The sequence below is a fragment of the Anguilla anguilla genome, chromosome 3 (assembly GCF_013347855.1).
Source record: "Anguilla anguilla isolate fAngAng1 chromosome 3, fAngAng1.pri, whole genome shotgun sequence".
NCBI classification, from domain to species: domain Eukaryota; kingdom Metazoa; phylum Chordata; class Actinopteri; order Anguilliformes; family Anguillidae; genus Anguilla; species Anguilla anguilla.
In genome coordinates this window covers 5,016,368-5,030,230 of record NC_049203.1, presented here as the reverse complement: position 1 = coordinate 5,030,230, position 13,863 = coordinate 5,016,368, and the positions used below count along the sequence as shown (strand labels likewise).

The 13,863-nt window shown below is 53.9% G+C and overlaps 1 protein-coding gene across 3 annotated transcripts in view; it reads left to right on the top strand.

Moving 5' to 3' along the window:
* lrch4 (leucine-rich repeats and calponin homology (CH) domain containing 4) overlaps positions 1–13,863 on the top strand; it is a 43,152-nt gene that overhangs the window by 17,824 nt on the left and 11,465 nt on the right. For 2 of the 3 annotated variants that reach the window (XM_035409215.1, XM_035409212.1), the window contains exons 2-15: positions 3,196–3,340; positions 3,807–3,936; positions 4,348–4,453; positions 5,545–5,681; positions 5,988–6,097; positions 7,419–7,518; positions 9,180–9,282; positions 9,607–9,719; positions 9,805–9,860; positions 10,738–10,890; positions 12,494–12,562; positions 12,921–12,969; positions 13,229–13,283; positions 13,580–13,681. In XM_035409215.1, coding sequence (XP_035265106.1) covers positions 3,196–3,340; positions 3,807–3,936; positions 4,348–4,453; positions 5,545–5,681; positions 5,988–6,097; positions 7,419–7,518; positions 9,180–9,282; positions 9,607–9,719; positions 9,805–9,860; positions 10,738–10,890; positions 12,494–12,562; positions 12,921–12,969; positions 13,229–13,283; positions 13,580–13,681 — 1,428 coding nt within the window. The remainder of the gene's footprint in view (positions 1–3,195; positions 3,341–3,806; positions 3,937–4,347; positions 4,454–5,544; positions 5,682–5,987; positions 6,098–7,418; positions 7,519–9,179; positions 9,283–9,606; positions 9,720–9,804; positions 9,861–10,737; positions 10,891–12,493; positions 12,563–12,920; positions 12,970–13,228; positions 13,284–13,579; positions 13,682–13,863) is intronic. The other variant, XM_035409213.1, reaches the window with a different exon arrangement.

Sequence of the window (13,863 nt, the reverse complement as noted above, 5' to 3'; positions counted from 1 at the left end):
GATTAACATACCCAGGGTTTCTTTACGCCTGCTGGCTTCTCAAAACCTGCATTCGGGCTTCATTCACCCATTTAAAGTGAGTCAAAGTCATGATACAGAAAACCCAGTTAGCTCGCTAACCATGTAATCTGGGTTTGTAGTACACCTCTCAGTATTCCACAGCATGAAAAGATGAATGTCGTGTTTTATTTAGTTTAATTTGATATAGAGATTGAGAACACTATGGAGAAAAAATGAGAACGAATTGACATTGTCTGGAAGTGACTGGATGGAGATTTTTCTGTGGTGAGTCATTATTTGCACAGAAAGCAGTTTATTGCAGCGACTGAAGCGGAAAAGTGTGCAATTGAATTTATCTGCAGTACCAAGGGTGCGTGACCGGGAGTGACCGGGAGCTGGGCTTGTTCGGCCCGTTGAGCCGATCAGAAGTTCCATCGCGAGCTTAAAGATTCCCCGTCGCATTCGTCGCGACGACGCAGCGCGTCGCCGAACCGAACTGCCGGCTTTGCACCGCTGACCGGTTACCCAGAATCCTGACCCTGGCGTCAGGTATTACCCCCCCCCCCCCACCTCGCCCCCCACCCCCCCGGGGTGCGGTTCATTCACGGTCGCGGTAGCCACAGCGGGACCGTGGGTCTGCGTGCGTGCGTGCGTGCGTGCGTGCGTGCGTGCGTGCGTGCGTGCGTGAGGCTCGAAATCCAGTGGCCTACTGTCCTCGTAGCGGGGGGAACGCGTCCGCCTCCTGATAAAAACACGGGAAGGTGCAGGTACCACGTTCCAAGTTCTCAAACAATGGCTGGATTGGACCTGCTACAGTACTTTTATTTTTTTTTGATAAGCAGGAATGCGGTTATCTGGGGCCTACGTGCGCGGTAGCCATTTATGCTGCTGAATAACTGGGCTACGTGAACAATTCGGGTAAAAGTATCAAACTTCGGGTACAACTCGGTACAACTTAAAAAGGGCTTCGTTTGCCAGTCAAAACTATGAAGAAATACAGGTGGCAAACGGTTGAGGATTCTAGGCACTCCTGATGGTAAAGTTAAAAGCCGTTATTGAAACTTAGCAAGAAAAATGAAAAGGTACCACTTATTTTTTTCATAATTTTGACTGGCAAACTAAACCCTTTTTGATACATTAATAATTTCCTCCGTTTTTGGCCATTATCTTTGTCCGTGTAGTGCTCCTTCTCCCACCTTCCAGTACAACTGAACTGCTAGCTGTGGCTTAGCCGGCGTTCCCTGTTTGTTGAAAGCTGGAGCCGTCGGTCCTGAGCCACGCTGCCGTCTGTGTGTTTGACTACAGCAAAGAGGCTCCTGTGTGCAAACACTCTGCTGGCCTGTTTAATAGGCTGTGGCCTTCCTGGAAATGCTTTCTGTCTGACGTGGACGTTGGAGAGTGGAGTTTCGACATTCTGCGTTTGCTTTGTCTCGGGAGCCTTTGTTCAGCCCCCCCACCCCCCACCCCCCACCCCCCCACAGCAGGGCGGTGGGGGGGGGGTGTGAGCGGGTGTCGCTGCTGTGCTGAGAGGGGGCGAGCTTGCGCCAGGGGCTTCCCTGCCAAATCAAACTGAGAGCGGAGGGACTCTGTGGCTGGGAAGCCTGGGGGATTCACGGGGAGTCCTGCAGAGACACAGAGCCCAGCAGGGTACACAGTGTGTCCTGTTGTTAACGGGGTCCTGCTGCTAACATTGTCCGGTCGCTAACGGGGTCCTGCTGCTAACATTGTCCGGTCGCTAACGGGGTCCTACTGCTAACATGGTCCAGTCGCTAACGGGCTCTTGCCGCTAACGTGGTCCGGTCGCTAACGGGCTCTTGCCGCTAACGTGGTCCCACCAGTTGGAGGGCCTGCCGCTTGCATTCTGTCGGTCACGGGGTCAGTCCTATTGTTTACTCTCGCCCCCGTCTACAGGACAATGGAGGCTCAGAAACAGAAAGTCTTTGTGCCACTGTACACACATGCGCACACATACACACTGACTGGATAATTAAATGCACAATTTAAACACAGCATTTGGATTTTATCATTTTAAAGTCGTCTCCAGTTCACAGTTGTAGAGTTCACAGTTCAGGGTGTCATCTATGTCAGAGCATTTTGAAGTGTTACTTCAGTAATCTGTATGGTTTTGCAATCATTTAAGAGAGAACTGAACAGGAAATGAGCAAGAGCAAGAGCACACACACAAATGTATACACCCTCTCTTTCTCTATCTTTCCCTCTCTCTCTCTCTTTCTCCTTCTCTCTCTCTCTCTCCGTCTTTGGAGTGTTGAGATGTCTTTGGAGGCCGATGGTAAGGTCAGGGAGTATTTTTGGAGGGAAAAGTGGATTTTAATGACAGGGCATAGAGGGAGCGCACTTGGGCTGGTGGAGAGAGTCGCCACTCATTATAGGGTGTGGGGTGAAGTGCCCTGCAGGGAGGAGGGATTTAGAGAGAGAGAGAGAGAGAAAACTGGAGAGAAAGACCAAAGAGCCTTTCATCGAGGTGAAGGGCAGGAGCTTAAAATGTCCAAGTTCTCTGCCCTTGGTCGCCAACTTTGAAACTGCGTGTGGTGACAGCACACTTGTGCCCATTGCCCACTGTGACTCCTTTCCTTCAACCCTTTAAGCTGTGAGATCACAAACGCGTGATTAGAATGTTCTTAACTGAAAATTCTAATGCCGATGTCACAATCACTACTAGTAGGCTAATTAAAAACAATGGAGTTCTAGAACACTGACTTAGAATGTTGAAGAAACATTCCAAAAGTGCTACTCTTTCAAGGAGTTCTTGACTACTTCATCGGAAGGGGGATTTTCCCTGCGTCTTTGCTTTTGAATTGGCAGCTGATAGATGAAGTACGTGTGTGTGTGTGTGTGTGTGTGTGTGTGTGTGTGCACATCTGTGTGTGTGTGTGTGTGAGTCAGAACAGATCATCTGTGTGTGGGACAGCTAGCCATGCCTCTGCTTGTATGTGTGACTGTGTCGGCACCTGCACAGATCAGTCAGTGGCTGTAATGCGTGTCTGCATAGGACCGTTGGAGGCTGTGATGTCACTGGCTCTTTGATGCTGGCTGTCCTTGCTTCCTGTGCATCACCTGTCTAGTGTGGTTTTGTAATCTTTATACAAGACTGTGTGTGTTTTATTATGTTTTATTCAGAGAGGTTTGTGAGTGTGATGAAGCACTGATTTGTGATGTTTGCTCATGTCTTTTCAGACCTGTCAAAGAACCGTCTGTGTGAGCTGCCTGAGGAACTGTGTCAGTTTATCTCCCTGGAAACGCTCAGCCTGTACCACAACTGCGTCCGCTCAGTCTCCCCCAGCATCTGCCAACTGCAGGCCCTCACCTACCTCAACGTCAGGTACACCCACACACACACTCACATACCTCACCTACCGCAATATCAGGTACACCCACACACACACACACACACACACACACACACGTACACACACACACACACACACGTACACCCACACACACACACACACACACATAAACACACACACACACACTCACACACACGTACACACACACACACTCACATACCTCACCTACCGCAACATCAGGTACACCCACACACACACACACATATACCTCACCTATCTCAACATCAGATACATACGCACACACGCACGCACGCACACACACTCATGCACACACGCACGCATGCGCACACACCCACACCCACACGCGCACACTCACACACACACTCACACACACCCACACCCCTCAGCAGCAGTGCTGCTGTGTTGTTACGGAGTGTGTGGCTGTAACGGTGAGTGAATGAATAATGAACAGTGTGTGTGTGATGTGTCCCTCTGCAGTCGTAACCAGCTGTCCAGCCTGCCCGTGTCCGTGTGCCAGCTCCCACTGCTGCGGGTCCTCATCGTCAGCAACAACAAGCTGCCCGTCCTGCCGGCCTCCATACTCACGCTCACGCACCTCCGCCAGCTGGTACGCCCCCCCCCCCCCCCCCCCCCCCCGTTCGGCCTGTACCTGCAGCTGACCCCCCGCCCCCACCCCCCAGTCTCACGTTTCACACCCAGGCACAGACCTGCTGTCTCCCTGTCCCTTTGTGTTAGGTCTGCTGCACTAATGCGTTTGTGTACCGAAGTTTAGTTTAGTGTGTGGTTCAGTTACGCAACTGCGTCAGGAACGATGAATCAAAAGATTGTTTGTTCATTTGTGCCTCATACTTTATTCCCATCTCTGTCCCTCTCTGTCCCCCTGCCTCTGCCCCCCTGTCCCTCTGCCTCTGCCCCCCTGCCCCTCTGCCTCTGCCCCCCTGTCCCTCTGCCTCTGCCCCCCTGTCCCTCTGCCTCTGCCCCCCTGCCCCTCTGCCTCTGCCCCCCTGTCCTGCGACAGGATGTGAGCTGTAATGAGCTGCAGTCTCTGCCGGTGGAGATTGGGCAGCTGGAGTCTCTGCGGGACCTCAACCTGAGGAGGAACCAGCTCACCACGCTGCCTGAGGGTGAGGTGCTACCCCTGGCCTACTGCCCCCTGGCCTACTGTCCCCCCGGCCTACTGTCCCCTGGCCTACAGTCCCCCCGGCCTACTGTCCACAGCCTACTGCCCCCTGGCCTCCTGCCCCCTGGCCTACAGCGCCCTGGCCTACAGTCCCCCCGGCCTACTGTCCACAGCCTACTGTCCCCCCGGCCTACTGTCCACAGCCTACTGCCCCCTGGCCTCCTGCCCCCTGGCCTACTGCCCCCTGGCCTACAGTCCCCCCGGCCTACTGCCCCAAGCCTACTGCCACTGGACCTGCTACCCCTGGCCTACTGCCCCCTGGCCTACAGTCCCCCCGGCCTACTGTCCACAGCCTACCGCCACCCGACCTGCTACCCCCAGCCTACTGCCCCCCGGCCTGCTACCCCTGGTCTACTACCCCCAGCCTACTGCCCCCGGCCTGCTACCCCTGGTCTCCTGCCCCTAGCCTACTGCCCCCCGGCCTGCTACCCCTGGTCTCCTGCCCCTAGCCTATTGCCCCCCGGCCTGCTACCCCTGGTCTACTACCCCCAGCCTACTGCCCCCCGGCCTGCTACCCCTGGTCTCCTGCCCCCTGGCCTACAGTCCCCCCGGCCTACTGTCCACAGCCTACCGCCACCCGACCTGCTACCCCCAGCCTACTGCCCCCCGGCCTGCTACCCCTGGTCTACTACCCCCAGCCTACTGCCCCCGGCCTGCTACCCCTGGTCTCCTGCCCCTAGCCTACTGCCCCCCGGCCTGCTACCCCTGGTCTCCTGCCCCTAGCCTATTGCCCCCCGGCCTGCTACCCCTGGTCTACTACCCCCAGCCTACTGCCCCCCGGCCTGCTACCCCTGGTCTCCTGCCCCTAGCCTACTGCCCCCCGGCCTGCTACCCCTGGTCTACTGCCCCCAACCTACTGCCCCCCGGCCTGCTACCCCCGGTCTACTGCCCCCAGCCTACTGCCACCCGGCCTACTACCCCGAGAGGGGCTCCTGTGTACTGACGGCTAGCAGAGCAGCAGTGTGGAGCAGTGGTCAGTGATCAGTGAAATTTGCTCATCTTCTTCTTCCCTTCCTCTCTCCTGCGTTCTGTCAGAGCTCTCGGAGCTGCCTCTGGTCCGCCTGGATGTGTCGTGTAACCGCATCTCCAGAGTGCCCGTCTGTTACCGCCACCTCCGTCACCTGCAGACCATCAACCTCGACAACAACCCCCTGCAGTCCCCCCCTGCACAGGTGAGCCCCACACCGGCGTTCCACCAGGCACCTGTGTGTGGGGTGCGGTTAGTCATGCACCCTTTCTGATCTAGAAAGCTTTCTAATGACTGGAACGTGCCAGGCACAGTACCTGGACTTGTACCTGAGGGTATCCTGTACCACAAACACCTGCACACACACACACACACACACACACACACACACACCTGACCTGTCTCAAGAATCAGGTATCCTGTAACACACTCAAACACGCACCTGATGATGATTTCCTCTCTCTCTCTCTCTCTCTCTCTCTCTCTCTCTTTCTTTCTCTCGGTCCCTCAGATCTGTTCTAAAGGGAAGTTCCACATTTTTAAGTTCCTGAACATCGAGGCCTGCAAGAACACACAGGAGGAGCTGGAGAGGGCCCTGAGGCCTACAGGATTCAACAGCTGGTGAGAGAGAGACATAGAGAGAGAGCGAGAGAGCGAGAGCGAGAGAGAGGGAGGGGGACTGAAAGAGAGAGAGGGAGAGAGGGAAGGAGTGGGACAGAAAGAGAGAGAGGGAGAGAGGGAAGGAGTGGGACAGAAAGAGAGAGACAGAGAGAGGGAGAGAGGTGGACAGAGAGAGAGAGAGGGACGGAGAGAGGGAGAGAGTGGGACAGAAAGAGAGAGGGAGAGAGGGAAGGAGTGGGACAGAAAGAGAGAGGGACGGAGAGAGGGAGAGAGGGAAGGAGTGGTGCGTATGTGCGTTTGTGTAGGTACTCTTGCTCTGGCTCATTTCCTGTAAGAAGGATAGAGAGTGCGAGGGAGGGAGGGAGGGAGGGAGGGAGGGAGGGAGTGAACGGCCGAACACTGAACCCAACATTCAAATGAGATAAAGGGTGGGGGGGGGGGGAGAGGAGAGAGAAAAGGAAAATGATAAAATGACAGAATGAAGGGCTGGCACTGAGCCCAGATAGTGCAGTGCAGCTCTCTCTCTCTCTCTCTCTAACTGAAGCAGAAGGTTGCTACATTATGGCCATTAAGGACATCGATTGGATTTATTATTTATTGGCTGGCGCAGATCACATTGCAGCGTGTGCTTTTTTACAAGCACGGCACAGCCTCAAGAGTTCGCAGACCGGAGTAACTGGAAGTGGCGTACGCAGTTAGCCCTGTCAGGTTCCTTATCATCAGTAATGCCAAAAATATGAGCATGAACAAGACGAGTCACATTTTCCATGAGTTAACGAGTTGTCACTTCCATTAATTAACACTGGCACATTTCTCAGCGCCGCTATAAAATCATATTTTTGTTTGGGACGTAAAGAACGGGTTTCTAATAACTAAAGGATTCGGATTCTCGAAGGGTTTTGATATTTTCACCTCGCCTTCATATTTAAGCCATTACAGAGTTGCTCTGTTCTAGTGTGTGTATCTCCAGGCATCTGTACGGGAGGTTCTCCTGTGTGTCCGTATGTGGGGGGGCAGGGGGGGGTCTTTCTGAGAGCACTTATGGTTAAATGGCGCCCGAATACCAGACCAGCAGCTGCGGGGTGCCAGGTGCAGGTCCTTAACCACCATGCTGTTCTGCTCTAAGCCCTTATTACAGAGCAGGGGGGGGGAGTGTGTTACTCACTGGGCTGGGGGGGGGGGGGTGGGGTGGAGCTGGGCATGGCGGGGCTGGGACCTGGCCCGTCACTGATGGGGGGGTTGGTGGGGCTTGGTGGGGCTATGCGGGCCTGGGCGGGGCATGGCCCGTGACTAATGAGGGGGTGTGTCCGCTCTTCCTCAGCCTATCGGATCAGGAGCTGTACTCGGGCCGGCAGTATGGAGGACTGGACTCCGGGTTCAACAGCGTGGACAGCGGGAGCAAGAGGTGGTCTGGGAACGAGGTGAGAGAGCGTGAGCGCACGCGGTCCTGTGCCTGTGCCTGTGTGTGTGTGTGTGTCTGTCTGCGCCTGTGTCTGTGTCTATGCTGATACCTGTGCCAGTGTTTGTGTCTGTGCCTGTGTCTATGCTGATACCTGTGCCTGTGTTTGTGTCTGTGCCTGTGTTTGTGTCGATGCCTGTGTCTGTGCCTGTCTTTGTGTCTGTCTGTGCTCAGTGCCTATGCCTGTGCCGGTGACCGTCGGTCCCACCAGCCGGCTAGCCGGTCGCCATGTTGTCTCTGCTGCGGCCCGCGGTCAGCACGGGCGCTGGCAGCAGCCAGCAGAGCAGACTCCAGGGGAGGGACGAGCTGACGTGTGAACGCAAACTGGGAATTAGCCCAGGAACCTAGGGAGGGAAATTGGTTTTAAGTAAGCGGCACACCTGCCGAGCTCTTTTGCTCTGTCTGCACGACTGACAGACCGACGCAGTCACGGCCTGAGGCCCGGGCCTCGCACGCGTCACCCTGACTTCCTGGCGCGTGACCCTGACTTCCTGGCGCGTGACCCTGACTTCCTGGCGCGTCGGGACGCTAGCGGCGCTTCAGGCCAGATGACAGAATGAAGCGGTTGCTCGGCGACACAGGGGCTGTGCGGAGAAGCGGCGAAAAGCTGACGCTGTGTTTGAGGTTTCCAGCGGCGGTTTTGACATCGTGCCTTCAGCTTGTGACACATCTGACCATGTGACGCGCGTCCGTGTCACAACGCAAGGACATGTCTGTATGTATGTATGTGTGTGTGTGTCTGTGTCTGTATGTGTCTTTGTGTTTGTGCGTGTGTTTATATATTTACAGAAACACTCAGTTCCCCGTAGTCCACATTTCTGTACACTTTCTCCCCTTCGTTTGTATGTCCCAGTAGGTATGAACGTGTGACTGAGTGGTGTGTGTGCCCTGTGATGGTTTGGCTACCTGTCCAGGGTGTATTAGTGCCTCTTGCCAAGTGCATGCTGGGATAGGCTCCAGCCCCCTCCCCCATGGCCCTGACCAGGAATACATGGGTTAGATAATGGATGGATGGATGGATGGATAGATAGATGGATGGATGGATGGTGGAGAGCGCACACTTAATGGCAGCGGTTGCAGCAGTGTGTGCAGCGGCTGAATGTGATTGGCCATTCCAAACTGGACACATCACTGCGCAGTCAAGCTGATTGGCTAGCCACGTTCAGTAAACCCCCCCCCCCCCGATGTCCAGTGCGTGTTGACCTCCAAAGCTGGAGTGAACAGAACCTGTTTGGGCGGTTCAGAAGAGATGTCGCAACCCCACTTTCCCCTCGGGCGAGAACTTTCTGTTTCACCCGTTAATCCTGTGGATTCACTACGGTTTTGCTCAGACTCTTTTTTTCAGCACAGCCTGTATTGCGGCTTTCCAGTGGACCGGGATTCCTCCGTTGTGTTTTGTGCGTTGTTAAATCTCAGCGTGAACTGGCTGCTTTGTTAGAGGATCAAAGCCTAAGGCCTTTCTGAATCACAGGAACACGATGCCTTGAAATCCCATTTTGTCGATGGCGGTTGAAGCTTTATGTACAGGTTTCACGGGCGCAGTCAGCAGTACCGGTTGTGGCTCATATTCGGACGGTCTTTTTACACCCCCCCCACCCCCCCCCCCCCCCCCCCCGCCCCCAGTCTGCAGATGACTTCTCTGAGCTCTCCATGCGGATGGCGGAGCTGTCCCGGGACAGAAGGAACCTGCGGGAGGAGGGGGAGAAGGACCCGCTCCCGGACAGAGGTGAGGACGGGGCACGCGCTGGAGACTGCAGAGATTGGGCCTCGAGTTTTGGGACAGGGTAACAAAGAAACCAAAAGCAAAACGTTCATAGGCGCCGGGGGGGGGGGAGGGTGTGGAGGCGAGTGGGTCGGTTTCACCATTCTCTGACTCATAGACGTAGTGTTTGGTTTCTGTCTGTAGACAGTCATTCAGTCTGCTCACCTACGCTGGAGCATATGCTTGCAGGCCACCTCAGCCAGGAGTTATTTCCCTGAAGTATCGGCATTTGGGTATCTCCTCCCTTTCGTGTTCTTGTCTTCATTTTTTTCCTTTTCTTCCTCTCAGTAGTGAACGGAGAGGTGGAGCAGGTGGATTTCATCGACAGCAGCGTCACGGAAGAGGAGGAGGAGGAGTGCCGGCCCGAGCCGCCCTGCCTCCCGGTCACAGCGCCTCCGCAGGTCAGGAGGACACACTGCGCTCTTTCCCTGTGCTGTATTTACTGTGCTGTGGCGGGTGTTGCTGACTGATGCGTTTTCCTCTCAGGATAAGAAAGAAAGTGCCGTCCAATCACACAGCCCTGAGTCGTCTCTTAACGTCCGGTGAGTGTGTCTCTCACACACACTTTACACACACACACACACACACACACACACACACACACACACACACTTCCCACGGTCTCAGACTGTGTGCGAGTGCGAGTATGAGTGTGCGTGTGCATGTGTAGCAAACATGAGTCTCAGTTTCTGTGAGGGTTTCTCTTTTTGATTAAGTGGGTGGTTGCTAGGCCCCTGAACATTATTTGCATAGACCGTGTGAATCAATTTTTCCCCCTTTTTTAATTTTCCCTTCTAAAGGTCTCCCCCCCCCCCCCCCCCCCCATTTTTTTCAATTTTATGTGTTCCTGAATGGCTGGGAAAAGTCAATACCCTGGGATTTCTACCCCCCGCCCCCCCCCCCCCCCCGCCCTTTTTCCTGGCTGTCACACTGTAAATGATCTCTGCACCTGTCCTGGAGCAGAGCAGATCAGCCAGGGCCTGTCCTGGAGCAGAGCAGATCAGCCAGGGCCTGTCCTGTTTTTGGACAGAGCTCATCCGTCCCATTTACAGCCTCTTTTAGGGATCTGCCCTGTGTGCTGTGGTATGATCTATTTCCTTTACAAGTGCGTGTGACTCGCTTGCCTCTCTCTCTCTCTCTCTCTCTCTCTCTCTCTCTCTCTCTCATTACGTGCAGTTGTGTAACCAGTTTATTCAGCTTAACTTAATTACATTTAATTACGTTTTTTTTTGTTTTTTTTAAACCCTGTTTGATATTAATGAGTCTGGGTTGCAGACTCCAGTCCTGTAACTGCTGTGCCACATCAATCAGTGCATTTCAGCGTCGCCAGTTCACACCCTGTGTGTTACATCTTGACGGTTTTCTGCCTCCCGTCCCCTCCTCCCTCTTTTCTCATCCCCCTCTTTCCTCCCCTCCCAGATTCTCCGTGGGGGGCGAGGCGGGCGACTCGAGGACGAGCCCCCTCCCGTCCAGCCCCACCCTGGAGGAGCGGAGGCGTCCCGGGACCCTGCTGATCTGGCAGGAGAGAGAGAGGGCCCAGCAGCAGCAGAGGGAGAAGGGCAGGGACGGAGCGTGAGTCACAGAGTCAGAGAGTCACAGAGTTTGAATCGCAGAGTCGCAGGGTCACAGAGACAGTCGCTGAGTCACTGAGTCACAGAGTCACAGAGTTTGAATCGCAGAGTCGCAGAGTCACAGAGACAGTCGCTGAGTCACTGAGTCACAGAGTCACAGAGTTTGAATCGCAGAGTCGCAGAGTCACAGAGACAGTCGCTGAGTCACTGAGTCACTGAGTCACAGAGTCACAGAGTTTGAATCGCAGAGTCGCAGAGTCGCAGAGACAGTCGCTGAGTCACTGAGTCACAGAGTTTGAATCGCAGAGTCGCAGAGTCACAGAGACAGTCGCTGAGTCACTGAGTCGCTGAGTCACTGAGTCACTGAGTCACTTAGTCACAGAGTCACAGAGTTTGAATCGCAGAGTCGCAGAGTCGCAGAGTCGCAGAGTCGCAGAGTCGCAGAGTCGCAGAGTCGCAGAGTCGCAGAGTCGCAGAGTCGCAGAGTCGCAGAGTCGCAGAGTCGCAGAGTCACTGAGTCACTGAGTCACTGAGTCGCACAGAACATCAGTACTGACTGAGAGACAGAGAGTGACAGATAGACAGACGGATAGACAGACACAGGCAGATCACTGACTGGGAGACAAAGCTATTTGGGACAAGGGATAGAGCCACAAATGAGTGACAGATGGACAGGGTGAGAAAGAGACAACAGAAAGGGAGAGACAGACGGATTGAGGAGAGAAAAAGTGAGAGGGAGATTTTTAAAGGAAATCAATTCAGCTTCCTTCATAAATCCTTAATCCTTCAAAGATTTGAGAACAGTTTCACTAGTGTGCAGAAACCTGTCATATATTTTAGTTGCTAATCCACCCTCATAGTAGTAGTGACTTTGGAAAAACTTGTCCCTGACGATGTCCTTCAGGGGAGACGTTAGTGGATCTTTTCCGGACTGAAATCGGATGCTGTTCACCATTACACAAAGACCAGATGCATACACAGACACTGGGGATGCATTCAAAATAGTTTGTGACTCCATGTCCCAATGGGCTTTTAATCCCGTATCTGTTTTGGCAAAGGATGTCCACTGACTCCTTACAGTAGAGTTCACTCGGTTCTCACACCCTCTGCTGTCACTTCCTGTGTCTCCGGTCTCATCCAGCTGCCATTTTCTGCTCTTCGGTGCGTTTGCATGAATAATTTGAGACTTGTTGCTGCGGAAAATATATTTGGTAAAGGACTACATGCAAAGCAGTGTAAATGCCTGGTTTTTTTTTGCCCGCTTTAATCTGTGATCAGTTTATTCCATCATCTCTGGTGTGGGGTGGGGGGGTGGGGGGGGGGGCACAGACGAGTGTGAGCGAGTGTCAGGGACTCTGTGGGGTGGGGGGGATTGTGGGTAAATTAGCAGCACTGATGGTTTTCCTCCCTCAGACCCACCGGAAGCGCGATGAGTCAGGCGTGCGTGTGGGGGGGTCGGAGCCTGGAGCTCACGGCCCGCGCCTGCGAAGCTCTCGCTGTGCCTCCCGCTCCTCATCGCATCTTCATCTTCAGTCGCCCGTGCTTCTTCTGTGCTTCTCGCGTTTTGTCTTTATTTTTTCTCTTCCTATCTTCTAATCCTCCAGTTTGGCGAAAGCATCGAAAACAGGAAGTTCCGCTGCGGCAGTGGCGTCGCAGGCAGGAAGTAGCACAGGGTAACCTTTTTAATTGTGTGTGTGTCTGTTGTGTGTCTGTGCATGTATAAAGGTGACGCTCAAGCTTTTGTGGTTCTTGCATGGAAGATGTGCCGGTGGTTCTTTTGACGCAGTGTTTGTGTGTCCCTGTGTGCGCCTGTGAGACACAGACCACCAAGCTTTGTGGCGTATGCGAGAGAGATGGTGTTGTGTTGCAGTGTGTGCGGGTGCGCGTGTGTACGTACGGGTGTGTGCGCACGCGCGCGCACGTGTGCCTGCATGCGCTCAGGCAGTCGGTGAAGTCAGTGAGCTGTGATGAGCAGCCTGCGGAACCTTCCGGCGTGTTTTCCCTCAAAGTCTGCTCTCTATCTCCCCCCAGTGGTGGATCCTCAGACAGCACCTCCAATGGCTTGCGGCAGAGATCCACGGTCAGCCCCTCCCAAATGCATTTTTCACCTTAATCTTACGCAGTCACGTGACATTTCTATTTCTGAATTATCTTTCCGTTAATTCACCTGACTCAGTGATTTATAACTTCACGTCTGAGCTCACAGCCGACCGGCTTGAAGTCAAGTCTAATCGCCGTGCCAGTTGTCCCCCTAGACTGTGAGGTGGACATTTACTAAAACGGTTGTTGTTTGGTGCCCTTCTCCTGCTTACCCCTCCTCTCTGTGTGGACTGCCTCAGAGCGACGCCCATACGTCCCACCCCTCCGCCCCCCAACGCTCCAACAGCAGAACAGGTACGAATTTCAGGCAACAACAGGCAACCATTTTAAACAACAGGCAACAAGTACTTACTTCAGAAACTACCAACAGACAACCATTTTAAACACCCGGCAACAAGTACTCATTTTAGACACTAACAACCGGCAACCATTTTAAACAACGGGCAACTTCTCATTTCAGACACAAACAACAGGCAACAATTTTAAACAACAGGCAACAAGTACTCATTCCAGACACTAACAACTTACATTTGTGTTTACATTTGCTTGTGTGCACAGAGGTAAAAGTTTGATGTGATATTTGTTTACAGACACGCCCCTTTCGCCAAAAGCTTCTTCCCCCCCTGGACAGGCCCAGAAGCCCAGCAGCTTCCTGTTCCGAGCCTCCTCGCGCTGCAACGTCAAGACCTCCGGTACGTGTGTCTGAGACAGGCCTGTCTGTCTTATCCTCCAGTACGTATGTCTGAGACAGGCCTGTCTGTCTGTCTTAGCCTCCAGTACGTATGTCTGAGACAGGCCTGTCTGTCTGTCGTAGCCTCTGGTACGTCTGTCTGAGAGGCGTGTCTGTCTTAGCCTCTGGTACGTGTGTCTGAGA